The sequence below is a fragment of the Betta splendens genome, chromosome 17, assembly GCF_900634795.4.
Source record: "Betta splendens chromosome 17, fBetSpl5.4, whole genome shotgun sequence".
In the NCBI taxonomy this organism is placed as follows: domain Eukaryota; kingdom Metazoa; phylum Chordata; class Actinopteri; order Anabantiformes; family Osphronemidae; genus Betta; species Betta splendens.
In genome coordinates this window covers 15,058,362-15,072,482 of record NC_040897.2, presented here as the reverse complement: position 1 = coordinate 15,072,482, position 14,121 = coordinate 15,058,362, and the positions used below count along the sequence as shown (strand labels likewise).

General features: G+C 43.3%; 1 protein-coding gene across 3 annotated transcripts; it reads left to right on the top strand.

Moving 5' to 3' along the window:
- Positions 1-5,978: 5,978 nt before the first annotated feature.
- On the top strand, positions 5,979-13,734 carry slc39a6 (solute carrier family 39 member 6). Of its 3 annotated transcripts, none has more exons than XM_029131303.3 (13): positions 5,994-6,125; positions 7,038-7,085; positions 7,164-7,371; positions 7,508-8,075; positions 8,277-8,424; positions 8,656-8,763; positions 8,842-9,011; positions 9,127-9,309; positions 9,499-9,577; positions 9,753-10,154; positions 10,393-10,473; positions 10,699-10,889; positions 11,335-13,734. In XM_029131303.3, exons 3-13 carry the CDS (start codon positions 7,166-7,168, stop codon positions 11,485-11,487), a joined length of 2,289 nt encoding a protein of 762 aa, XP_028987136.1. In that variant the 5' UTR covers positions 5,994-6,125; positions 7,038-7,085; positions 7,164-7,165; the 3' UTR covers positions 11,488-13,734. The 3 variants fall into 3 exon arrangements, with proteins under 3 accessions (XP_028987134.1, XP_028987136.1, XP_028987135.1); XM_029131302.3 differs by lacking the exon at positions 5,994-6,125 and adding an exon at positions 6,148-6,563; XM_029131301.3 differs by lacking the exon at positions 7,038-7,085 and having other exon boundaries at positions 5,979-6,125.
- The last annotated feature ends 387 nt before the right edge of the window (positions 13,735-14,121 follow it).

Sequence of the window (14,121 nt, the reverse complement as noted above, 5' to 3'; positions counted from 1 at the left end):
TCTGAATGGTGTGTGCAGCTTTTCAAATCTGAGGTTACAAAGTGGCCTCCAGTTAGTGCTGGAACAGAGGATGGAAAGCAATTTGTTGCAAATTTGAATGAAATGCGTGCAACAGAAAAAAGGCAAACAGTCTTATTCAATATTAGGTATTTGATTAAATTACATTTTCACAGGGGAAATAGATTTGAACGTATCTTGAGGTTGTTTGTCATCGTGATCGTCATTATGATTCAGTGTTGTGAAACCCTGTCACATCCCTATTGTTTGTGCTTCAGCGGCTCGGTGTCGTTACAGTTGTCGGTCGGTAGGTGGCAGCACTGAGTTCGATGCTTAATAATTTTATTATTATTATTTATTGTTACTGTATCTTGTTGTTTTTTTGGGGCTTGATAGGAGGCAGCAGGGCTCTGACGCTTTATACTAGTGCATATATATATATATATATATGTGTGTGTGTGTGTGTGTGTGTGTGTGTGTGTGTGTGTGTGTGTGTGTATATGTATATGTATATATAAAACATATATGTCTGGGTTTTATGTAAAGTAGACCACTTCGGAAATAAATATATTTAAAAACCTATTAAAGGAGCTTTAACATGTTTCCTTTGTAATTTTTAATCTGTAACCAAAGACAGGAGCAGAACCTGAATTGACCTGATGTCACATTTAGTCGGCCTGTGTCCTTCTGAATCACTGGGTTGAATAATTGTTGGAGTGTCGAGCTCGTTTACATATTCAGGGAATTACTTGAGAACACTGCGGGAAAAAAAGTCGAAAAAACCAACACGCGTGGGTGGACAATTTCAGCTAAAAGCCATTGTGCTGTCTCTCACATGCATAATAACTGCTGTTCCCCTCAAAGTCGGAACAAATGCTGTCAGTGTAAGCTCGCAGCTGGCACCGAAAACACGGCCGAATATCTGAATAATAATGAGAAAGTGATACGGCAGCGGGCCTGTGATGAGGCCGTCAGCTTGTCAGTGCAACAGCTCACCTGAACATCAGTCCAGTCAGCAGAACCAGAACAGAGTCAGCGTGACACGGCGCCGGAACAGCAACACACCGGTGACGTTTTGGTCGCATGCGGCTCAGTCAAATGAGAAATGTCTGGTTAAACATTAAACATAAGCTGGTTCTGTCAGAGCTGATTGGTTTGTGAGGTTGGACCACGTCTGCCCCACAAAGGACGTGGAGGTACCTGGAAAAAAATAAATTAAATCAAGCTACTGGAGGTAGAAACAGGAACCTTCCTCCACTGCCTTCACAGACACAAAGGTAACACAACAACTCCAACAGGCAAAACTAATGCTTAGGTTAATAAAGCAGAAGATTCAACAATCCAAACACAAAACTTTGCTTGACGCCAGGAGAGAAAACGTCCAAGGGCCAAAGAACCAAATCAGACCCGTGGGTCAGAGTTCTGGTCTGTAGGCAGAGGTTCAGGACCACAAGCATAAAACGCTGCAAAGTCAAAGTGATAATAAAGGGGAGAGATGCAAAGATGGAACCAATGCTGGTGTGGGAAAGGAAGTGGGAATGTCAAAATAAAAGCAATATCAGAAAGCAAAGGCCGAATATCAACACAACAAACTGTGAAAACATTATATCTGAAATATTACTGGTTGGAGAATCAGCAGGCTAAAAATGGGAGACGGAGACGGAGCCCACTCACATAAAACACAACAGAAGGTGGATTTGTTCAGAATCTACTTAGAAAAATCTCTGTGGTATAAGCTGTTTATGTTGGTGGCCCCTTACTCGGAGCAGAAGCTCCCAGAGGAGCCTCCTCCTCTTCCTCTCCACTGGCTCCTGGTGCTGCTCAGGGGATTCGTCAGGTTTTCTATACAACTCTGTATTGTTATGTTCCGTTACACTGTAAAGTGCCTTCGTGTGACCTTTGTTGTGAATCGGTGCTTTTATGAATTAACTGGAATCATTTGAACTGAATAGCAAGGTCCTCCTTTCTCTGCTTTCTTCTTGCTTTTCAGTCATTCATGAAGCACTTGGCCTTGAACGCACCCGTGCAAAAGGTGCCGCACAGATCAAATCCAGTCACTGAGTGAATGAACAGGAGCTTCTGCTTCATCGCATTAAAAATATCCTTATTAACTAAAAATACCGCAGCGCAGAAACACTAACCTGCTTCAGTTTGCAGAGCAAGTTTGTTTCAGACAGCTGCTGAATCTTCAAATGCTACTGAGTAAAGAATATGTAAGTCAGTGATTGAAGCAGGCAGCTTCCATAAATATATCATCTGCTGTGGGTCAGTGAAAATCCGCCTTTTCTTTCGCTTTGATCAAAGTAAAAGTGATTAGAAAGAGCTTGTGAAGCCCTGTCATGTTGTATAACGCTGACGCCGAGCAGTGATGAGCCAAAAAGAGGAGCAAAACACAAAGAAGCCGCCTGTAAGCTGATGCATTAAACTCAAGGCAAACGAGGCAAAACATCTGGAGCCAAAAAACTATTTCATCATAGGCCGTCATGTAAATTTCACATCCATCGTCATTAAAGGCCTTGAGAAAGTTGATGAAACTCTCAGACACACTGCAAAAGCTTTTTCCACATTTGCAATAATAACCGTTGACGCAATCTCCGGCATTTGAACAGTAAGTGGGTCATTCTCTCTGTCAGAATGACAGTTTGGAAGAAGCGTTCAAAGACCGCGATGCTTTCAGCCCACAAGGTCTTTCACCGTGAAATCGGGAGGAAGATGGAGAAGCCAGGTGATTTCCAGTAATGACTCTTTTTACACTTGACACAAACATCAAATCATCCCTTCGGAAAAAACACGTTGTCTGTCCAACGAAAAATGAAAAAATGAGCAAAGTCCCACATAAAATTCACAGATATGGATGTGGTCATAAAAAGGCAGCTCTATGCACGGCTGATTAAATATTAGTATAATGTGTGATTGAGTGTATGTGTTTGTGTAGCAGCGTGTTGTCTTTATGCAGGTGTCTGCTCTCAGCTGTTTGTTTTATTTAACACATTTGTCTTCTGCAGTGTTAAGTAATTAAAGGTTTGAGTGCTCCGCTGAAGGCGTTGCTCAAAGGCCTCATTTTGGTCAGAGGCTCCAACTCGGATCTTCAAGATCATTTTAAGAATCCTTTACAGAAGAAGCGGAGCAGAGGACGGAGGCGGGAGTGGCCCCTCTTCCAAACCCATCATGAGGCCGCGTCCGACGGGTTTCTTGTAGAACACTGCCCTCTTGTGGCTATAAAAGGCTCGACACATCATCTGGGTTTACATTATTTACTTGTCTTAATCTCACTGTTGATGTCATCCATTCATTCTCATAAACTCTTGAAAAGAAAAAAAGAGGCAAGACACACACACACACACACACACACACACACTGCTGGATGTGTCCCACTTGTTGAAACCCCTCATCATTAATAGTCCATCAGAATTCGTGGCTGACCTCACCTCTCCACAGGCGCAGCACAGAAACGAACGCAGACACTCATTTGTATGGCAGTGACTCAGCTGTGTACGACCTCAGAACTGCTGATAAAACATTCAGACACGAAGAGTGGTGAAACCTGGAGCAGCGTGAGCTGTAGAGGCAGCAGCAGGTGATGGTCCCTGAGTAGACTCCTGTACGTCTGTGTGAAAAGCACTGGATGTGCAGCTGTTCAGATACTGCGCATACGTTCATAACAGCTTGTGAAATGTAGAATTATGATATAAGAGCTGCTCAATCAATTACTTGATCAGCCAATTAGTCAAAGCAGAAATAAATTGTGTTCAATTCTTAGGTTATTTTGGTACAGGCTCTAGATTATAGATCAGAAATGAACCAGCAAATACATTAAATGCAGAATTCTGAGTGATACATGCATGGAACAAGGAACAAATGGTCAAAGTCATGATCTACACTGTTCCTGACTAACGCACTGTTCAGCCTGCGGATTTACTGCAGTGTAATGACAACAACACACCCACCCAAAGCCACAACAACTCCAGAACCAATATTGTTCTAGAGGGTTGGGTGAGAGGGGCTTTCGAACACAGTGAAGGTCTAGGGGGGGTTTCACATTAACAATGTTATGTCATGATCACATAATCAGTCACACAATCTACCTACCTAACTACTTACTGTAACTACCTACCTACCTACCTACCTACCTACCTACCTACCTACCTACCTACCTACCTACCTACCTACCTACTGTACTTACCTACCCATCTACCCACCTACTGTACCTACCTACTTACAGTACCTTCCTACCTACCTACCTACCTACCTACCTACCTACCTACCTACCTACCTACCTACCTACCTACCTACCTACTGTACTTACCTACCCATCTACCCACCTACTGTACCTACCTACCTACCTACCTACCTACCTACCTACCTACTTACAGTACCTTCCTTCCTACCTACCTACCTACCTACCTACCTACTGTACCTTCCTACCTACCTACCTACCTACTGTACCTTCCTACCTACCTACCTACCTACCTACTGTACTTACCTTCCTACCTACCCATCTACCCACCTACTGTACCTACCTACCTACCTACTTACAGTACCTTCCTACCTACCTACCTACCTACTGTACCTTCCTACCTACCTACTTACCTTCCTACCTACCTACCTACTGTACCTACCTACCTACCTACCTACTGTACCTTCCTACCTACCTACTGTACCTACCTACCTACCTATCTACCTACTGTACCTACCTACTGTACCTTCCTACCTACCTACTGTACCTACCTACTGTACCTTCCTATCTACCTACTGTACCTACCTACTGTACCTTCCTACCTACCTACTGTACCTACCTACCTACCTACCTACCTACCTACTGTATCTACCTACTGTACCTACCTACTGTACCTTCCTACCTACCTTCCTACCTACTGTACCTACATACCTACCTACCTACCTACCTACCTACCTACCTACCTACCTACCTACTGTACCTTCCTACCTACCTACTGTACGTTACTACCTACCTACCTACTGTACCTTCCTACCTGCCTACTGTACCTTCCTACCTACCTACTTACCTTCCTACCTACCTACCTACCGTACCTTCCTACCTACCTACTGTACCTATCTACTGTACCTTCCTACCTACCTTCCTACCTACTGTACCTACCTACTGTACCTACCTACCTACCTACCTACTGTACCTTCCTACCTACTGTACCTACCTACTGTACCTTCCTACCTACCTACTGTACCTACCTACCTACCTACCTACCTACCTACCTACCTACTGTACCTACCATCCTACCTACCTACTGTACCTTCCTACCTACCTACTGTACCTACCTACTGTACCTACCATCCTACCTACCTACCTACCTACTGTACCTACCATCCTACCTACCTACTGTACCTTCCTACCTACCTACTGTACCTACCACTCTACCTACCTACCTACCTACCTACCGTGCCTACCTACTGTACCTACCATCCTACCTACCTACTGTACCTTCCTACTTACCTACTGTACCTACCATCCTATCCACCTACCTACCTAGTTACACTCTTGCACGTCTAATCTGTGTTATGTATAATATACGTACACAGTCACATGTTTTGCACCACTTTCCTCTTTACTAGGTGCATCTGTGTCAAGGTCTCCTGTGATGCATTTAAGTGCACCTTTAGAAATTGTTCCACATGCAGCTGTTTGCTCTACTTCAGCAAAGTGCATCAAGCCAACAAACCCAAAGTGTGGCAGACAGTAGACAAACAGTAGCTGGTAAATATTGTCCGATGTCTAGTTGTTTAGTTTTATCTAATCTTCATGTAGAATCACACTGGAATTAATTAGACTGACATCATGTACTTTGGGACTATTGAGCCCATCTTCAAAAGTGACAATTTGAATGACTAACTCAGTTTGCACCATAGAGATGACTTCACCCGCATTTCTATTTTCTGGTTCTATTGTGTATTTCGGGGAATGACGTGGTGTGAGTGAATTGGGCGGTGCTGTAACTACGCCGTCTTCCCTCTTCCTACAGTATCTACGACTGTGTCTCGAATTTCCGCCTGTCATTGAAGGCGGCATCCACCACATCCATCTGCCGTGGTTACAGTAGGCGTCGAGGCTCGCGTACACGTAGACTCCAGGAGATTAAACAGTGCTGGCGTTGACCGTGAGTATTCTCCACATCTTAAAGAGCGGACTTTATGCTCATCTGCCGCCTAATAGGGACGTGGAGCGTCCGCTCGGCTCCGCACGGCGGCGGCAGCAGGGGCCGGGCTCAGTTTCCGGGTTTGGCGTCTTTGTGCACACGGCACCTGGCTGGTGCAGCGCGCACAACACCAACGTGTTACTGTTTACCACCAGCCTGTGTTCAGCTCTCACTCAGACACGTGTGGCTGCTCCAGTGGCTGGACGTGTTTTATTTTACTAATTTATCCTCGAATAACGTCACTGAGCTTCGGCCGAAGCACGCCATGAGCACGAGGCCTGGGCCGCAACCTAGTCACGTCCATCAGCGTTCTACGAGCCTTACGAAACAGCCGCTGCTAGCATGGAGGCTAACAGGCTAATATAAAGCTCACAAACCAGACAAATACGACCATTAACAGTATTACCTCATATTTCTGATTATTATCCAGGGTATCCTTACATTTGTGCTGCAAATAACTGGTCCTGTTGTGTTAAAGAAGCTACTTTACAACCTGAAAAGAATCAGGATTCGGACCAAATATTGATGAGAAAAGTTTAACATTAAATTGTCTGTCCCCTTTAAATACACAAACACACACTACAAGACAGTTGTTGTCTTTAGCTGGTTGTTTCCTCTCCAGTTCAGATAGACGTGTTTCTCCCTGTTGGTTTGTTTTGAACATCCGTTGCCAAAAACTGCAATCTTTGTGAAGTGAACCTTGATGAGAAATACGTATACGAAAATAACTTTTAAAAATACAATGAGTAAACAAGTAAATTACTCAACATTTTATTTGTGTAGAGTTGCCTTAATTGCCAGCTCTAAATAAAATACATTACAGGTTAAGTGTGATGTAAAATATGCCATTTTAACTGCACATTTGTTTCTTAGAATTTGGATGAGTTGCTGTAAATAGTTGCATAAAATACGTAATCTGAGGTAAGTAATGTAGGATATTAATTGAAAACAATAACAGCCTGTATGTTGTGGTTTTAAGGAATAATGCTTTCTTGGCAGAGATGATGGAGGAGGACAACAGTAGAGTCGCCTTGATGGCGATGTTTCTGCTCGCTGTGAGCTTCCCGGACTTCGGCGGGTCGACCAGCCCCGACTGCAGCCCGTCCACCACAGAGGCCGGCAGCAGGGTGCAATTTCTGTCGGGTGTGGTCAACAAACAGAGAGCTGAACAAAGTCAGAGGCAACACTTGGAAGCTCTGTTTAACAGGTGAGCTCCTGTCAGTCATTTCAGTTTGAAAGTATGATCAGGAGCAGGATTAGGAGAGTGGGAAGTAGCAGTTAATAATCCCTGATGATTGATTATTGACTTTTGGTGAACTATGATTTTAACGTTCATTTAACAGATACGGAGAAAACGGCACCATCTCTCTGGCTGGTTTAAAGCGTCTTTTACAAAATGTGGGATTGGACCGCATCAGAACTGTTATGGTGCAGCATCACGAGCAACCTGGACACCATACCCATCACCATGACCACCATCATCACCACCACCACCACAGTATCCATGACAACAACTCACATCCCCAGAAACATGTCCACACTGAACCCTCACAGCCCAGGATGTCCATGAATCCTCCAAACGTCTCAGATGTCACGCGGGGAAAGAAGGAGGCGGTCCAGGAGCTTGGAACTACATCGGTGTTCAGTGCTCAGCTGGTGGTGAAGCCAGATGGAGATCAGAAGGGGCAAGATGGCAGCGCAGAGCAGTCCACTCCTTCAGCACAGCCAAACACTGGGACAACTGCTGCTATGCTGGTCACTGAAAGCCAGAAGCAGACACTTGGAATGGGTCAGGAAGATGATCGCAGCGGTGGCCCTGTTGATCACCACGACCACGCCCACGATCAAGCCCACGATCACACCCACAATCATGACCACGATCATGACCACGACCATGAAGACCATGAAGAGGTAGAACATTTGGTTCTAATTTCTTGATGGACAGTTTTAGGAAGGTCTGGCAGCAACACAATTTTTTTATTTATTATTAGAAAGTATAAAGTATTGAATGGATGCTATAATTACATAAATCCTTCTTCTCTGATACATGTAAGATGTTTTTAACTCTTATTTACATTTTCTGGATATTCTTGTTTCTGTTGCTATGTCCAGTGTATGAACGCCTCCAGCATCCTCTTTTCACATGGGATTTCCCAGGAGGGGGGTCTCAGCCTCGGTGACTTTGGATACCTCTGCCCCGCCCTGCTCAACCAGATCGATGGGGGAGCGTGCCTCCTGCATGGTGACCCCTATGGACACGGTAAGAAAACAACTAATGGTTATCACATTTGTTAAATATTTCTCTAAACTAAGTGTCTTAGTGAAAACATTAAACATCATGTCTGATTGCAGATTCTCAGACTAATTCATCAATATGCACTGGTGACACATTATCAAACAGTTTAATCCACTTTAATATCTGTTTTCTCGGTTCATTTAGTAGATTATTCTATGCAGTGAATGTGTATCGCTTTTGTCTTTGTGTTATTAGATCATAAACATCATAAACATGCGCATGGCCACCACAGTGAACACAACCACTCTGACCACAACCACAGTGAGCACGCTGGTGTAGAGAGTGGCAGAAGCATCACCACAGGTAACATTAGAATTACCTGAATGTGTGATTACTCACCAATGTCAGCCACCTGTTAAGTTTTGGCCGTGTGCGTCGCAGCGTGGGTCGGCGGCTTCGTCTCCATCACCATCATCAGCCTGCTCTCTCTGCTCGGCGTCGTCCTCATCCCGCTCATGAACAAAGTTTTCTTCAAGTTCCTGCTCAGCTTCCTGGTGGCGCTGGCTGTCGGCACGCTGAGCGGCGACGCCTTCCTGCACCTCATCCCCCACGTGCGTAAAGTCTGCCTGTGTAGATGTTCAGTACTGCAACACAAAAATTGGATTTTAAATCAGTCGGTGTGAACGATCCCAGTTTAGCTTTGTTTTTAATGAGCTGATGCTTTAGTCTCAGGGAGGCCATGATCACCACCATGAGGATTCTGAGATGAATATGGAGGGACATCACGTCCATGAGGAAAACCTGGATGCCGTGTGGAAGGGTCTGACTGCTCTGAGTGGGGTCTACTTCATGTTTCTCATTGAGCACTTCCTGACGCTGGGAAAAATGTACAAAGACAAGAAACAAAAGGTGAGAGAAACATCGGTCTATCCAAGAGGTTTGGTTAATAAAACTGAGGTTGAATAACTACAGTCATATGCAAAGTCAGCTTGAACTGTACAAGTTTCAAACATTAAATTCGATCAGTCTGCAGTAACTTTCAGCAATGTTGGGTTTTTAGGCTGAGGTTATAATATATTTCTGTCCAAACATATTCAGAAAAAGTGGGATCAGAATGACAAAGCGGATCCCGAAAAGCAGCCTGCTCTGGAAGAGAACGACCTGAAGCCAACTGAAGGTGAGAAGCTTCACAAATCACACAATCCAAGGTTTTAGAAATGAGGGGAAAAATGTCTCCTAGCAAAAAGTTGATGGATTCTTTCTTTTTCCATCTGAAGTCTTGTGGTCTTCATCTCAAGTGAATCAAGACTAGGAAACAAACCAGCTTTTAATGGTCTTTTTCTTGTCTCCAGACGTGGAGACTAATGGTGCTGGCACATTTGGAGACCACTCGAGCAGCCTGCACGGCGGCAGCGTGGCCGAGGAGGAGCAGGTGATGCTGGCGCCACAGGTGTCCACCGTCTCGCCCCAGGGCTACAGCGGCGCCTCGGTGGCCGCCGCCTACACTGCAGAGGACTGCGAGAACAAATGCCACTCCCACTTCCACGACACGGTGGGCCAGGCCGACAGCATGCACCACCACCACCACGACTACCACCACATCCTGCACCACCACCACTCCCAGAACCACCACCCACACAGCCACTCCCATTCCTACTCAGAGCAGCACTTCCAGCAGGCGGGCGTGGCCACGCTTGCCTGGATGGTCATCATGGGAGATGGACTGCACAACTTCAGCGACGGCCTGGCTATCGGTGAGGGGATGCTGCTGTCAGGCCAGCCACATAAGTGTATTGAATTTTCCTCTTGCGGGATCAATAAAGGCTTATCTTAGCTTATATTAGCTTATCTTAGTTTATTGGTGTGTTGCAGTGAGGTTATTTCCCCTCTTGTGGGCTGATGCTAAGTATAAGCATGTAGGCTCATGTTAGCTTAAGCCATTATTATAACAGATGACATGACTGTTTCTACATTTAACCCGTCGTTCTGCAGGCGCTGCCTTCACTGAGGGGCTGTCCAGTGGTCTCAGTACGTCTGTGGCTGTTTTCTGCCATGAGCTGCCACACGAGTTAGGTAAGGCCCAGGGTCTTATCTCATTGTTTCCACTTACTGTGCTGGTTTAACATGAATCCAAATAATACTACTTTTAGTTTATTACCAGCCAGCATCTTTAATAGCAACTTTTAGATTCAATATTGTGATGCGTATGACACTTTGTGGATATTTTAAAGTATAACACTATAAAGATATCCGTTTTTATATGTTGCTGTGGAGTTTACGGTTTCCTCTGTTTGTCAGGTGACTTTGCTGTGCTCCTAAAGGCTGGTATGACGGTGCGTCAGGCCATTCTCTACAACGTCCTGTCGGCCATGATGGCGTACCTGGGTATGGTGACTGGTATCTTACTAGGACATTACACTGAGAACATCTCCATGTGGATCTTCGCCCTCACAGCGGGACTCTTCATGTATGTGGCTCTGGTGGACATGGTGAGTCGGTTTCTTTATCTGCTCTCTGTGGTGTGGAGAAGTGAAACTCCTCTGCTCCTTGTTCTCATCCAGTCAGCAGCATCTGTTCTGCCAACTTAACAGATCTCACAGCTCAGTGGTGCTTCAGCTGAGCCAGGTGGCTTCTTCTCAAACACAAACAGACTGGAAACACATGTGAGAACTTCACCAGAATGTTGCCAGGTGTTGGTTGTGTGAAGCTGACCTGGCTTGGTTGAAAGTTCTGTGTTGTCAGTTTGGTTGTTATTCAAAAATGTATTAGGTTTTTATCCAAATCAACTTTTAAGTGACTTAGTAAGATACTGGCGGCTGGTGTTTAAATTCCTGGGCTGAAAATCTGCTCTTCCAGAAAGATTTAGTTCTATAAACTCTAAAAAGAAATGTTGATTAGAAAGTGCACCCATTGCAGTTTCATGTTTCTCTTTAGGTGCCAGAGATGTTGCATAACGATGCCGGGGATCACGGCTTCAGCCACTGGGGCTTCTTCCTGCTTCAGAATGCTGGGATCCTGCTGGGCTTCTGCATTATGCTGCTAATTGCCATTTTTGAACACAAAATCCAGCTGGACCTGGGATACTGAAGGAAAGGTTCATTTTGAGCTCTGTGTGCATTCACTTGTTGTTGTCATATAGTATGTGTAGTGTGTTTTCTTTTTTTGGTGATTTCATGAAGAGAAAAGTCTGGAAGTCCTTTTGATTTAAGTCGTAATATGTGTAAAGAAGCTTCAGTTCCAAGTCTGCAAACACAAACATTCATTAGAACAATCATTTAGAGTCAACTGACATCATAACTGCACATCATTGTCTCCCACTACCACCACATGTACAATCCTTAAGTGGGACGACATCACAGGGCAAAGTCCTGAAAACCTCATCAACTTTCACTATTTTATCAGTCTAGTAACACATGAACAGCAGAATGGGAAACGTACCCTATCTCTCTACATTGAGCTCTAACTCCATTTAGTCTGTTATTTTTCTTTATTTCATCTGATGTGTGGATCAGTATTCAAGTACATACATATTGACAATGCAAACGTTGTGGTCACGGAAAATTTTATAGTGCAGGTTTTGTCCAAGCTGTTCTCTCTACGTTGTCTAATTTGGTTCAACATTCCAAAATCGGAATTATTCCATATCATTAATATTCACTACGAATTTTCAGAACCAAAAAACGTGATGCTTTTTTTTACTTACAAACACTTTCTGTTGTTGATTGTTGTTCTAAATTATAATTGTTGCGGTGCTAATTGTGATCGATTGAAAGTTCTCACAGTTTGTGGTACTGGACAGTTCATCTATGTAATGTTTATGTAGAGCCAGAAAGTGCTGGTTGACGACTAAATGTGATTACTGTCATTTACTGCGGCACAGTTAAAGCCAGGTACTTTTCTGTTTAACACAGACAGACACATGTTACCAATGTGAAAAACCACAGGCTTTAAGGAGAGAATTACATTTTCTCTGTTAGCTGTATCTGCAGAAAATCCGTCCATTAACAGGCACTGTTGAAGGAAAAGTCTCCATAGACCATTTTAGTTTAAATTAAACTGTTTTGGTTGCTCTTGAAATGGAGGAAATAACTAATATAAAATAATTAACTTTTTTTAATTGAGATTTTTTAATGTTCTGTTGTTAAACGGAAAGTTCTGAGACGCAGCAGCGCCACCTGTTGCCATATGTTAAGGTTTATGTTGAATTAACTTCAGACTGACTCATTAGTGTGATTAGACGGAGCATAGTGATGTGGAACACATTATTCATGCTGCTTTGTCATTTTGTTCTAAACGTGGACTGCGATGTTACAAAACACACGACCAAACATGTAGTTTTGCCTTTAGTGGGTCTTTTTGTCAACTAATATTTTCAACATTTGTCTGATTTCCTAATAATATGCCCTTCCTGAGTTTTTTTTTTACCAGAGGCTCTGGTGAGGAATTGTTTTATATTCTGTCTGGTTTATTCATGCTCATGCAGCTCTGAACAGTCGATCAAACGCCTGCAGACATATTGATGCATGTTGAAGTGGGACTGACGGTCTTTTAGGGATGGGTCCATGAAAAGCTGTTGATCAGATACAGTCAGGTCATCGTTAGTGTTTTTTGTGGACACATTATAGTGACTGTCTACTGTACCTTTTTTTAGTTTAATGTTTTAATTGTTATGTTACACTCAAGGCTGCTTCATTTCTAACACATACCAAGGTACCTTAAACTGCTTAAACTTAGAAAACAAGTTTAGTCCCATCACTGAACAAAGGTGTATATGTTACATATAGTATTATATGTCTATATACTTGCGTAAAATATGGTATAGGGTCAAATTAGTTTCTGTTGTCACTCTTTGCTGTCTGTTGTGTAGAATGTGCTTCATCATATTTGAGACAAACAAAATTTAAATTCAGTGAATTACGAACATGCGGGAATTCACACAGGAGGGAGGTTTTCAGTTTTATGTGTAAAACTATGCAAAGTGTCATCAGTCTATCGGTTAACAGAGGGAACAGAAACACACATACAGTCAGAGCTCAGGTAGAAATAGCTTAAATGTTTGTTATTTCATGTGAGAGTAAATGAGCACTTACGATGCTGTCAAACATGCAGGCCAGCTCATTTTTAGAGAGAAGTAAAAATATTAAAAACTGGAATACGACTATGTAAATGTGCAGATGTGACATGTTCTGGCCCAGTAGGTAGTTTGCTGCTGAGCGGTTGTGGTGTTGATGTTATTTTATCCACCTCTGTACTGAATCATTGACTGCTTTGGTTTTGGCTCACTGTGCTGTCCCACATTCCTGAATACAAATAAACTTGGTCACCATCCCAGGACTCTACTTCACCAGAGTTTTTGTTTAACCTGAGGACTTAAATGTAATAATGTCATATTTGCTAACTCATCCTGTACAACTCGAAAGGAAAATGAACGGAGGGGAAAATACTAGTGCTGGACAGTAAACAGTGTTTTCATTTACTATAGTGTTCTTAAATGTTCATAAATATTCAGCTGACATCTGGAAACGTTTATGGTTGAGACCATAAATATCAATAGCTGAAGGTCATGCTTTCCCTGCGAGTTTTGAATCCACGCAGTGTAGTGTTGGCTCTTCATCCACTAGAGGGCAGTAAATCGTAATTACTTTGCAAAAACCTTTTAATTGGTGTCAGTTGAATTAAATCAGTTTACATGTAGTGTTTCCAGATTCATTTACGTTAAAT

What these genes read in the sequence shown, in the direction of transcription:
- slc39a6 (XM_029131301.3), top strand. Translation starts at nt 7,166, where the DNA reads ATGATGGAGGAGGACAACAGTAGAGTCGCCTTGATGGCGATGTTTCTG. An exon ending in ACCATGAAGACCATGAAGAG is followed by an intron (nt 8,076 to 8,276) that starts GTAGAACATTTG and finishes TGCTATGTCCAG; the next exon opens with TGTATGAACGCCTCCAGCAT. An exon ending in TCCTGCACCTCATCCCCCAC is followed by an intron (nt 9,012 to 9,126) that starts GTGCGTAAAGTC and finishes CTGATGCTTTAG; the next exon opens with TCTCAGGGAGGCCATGATCA.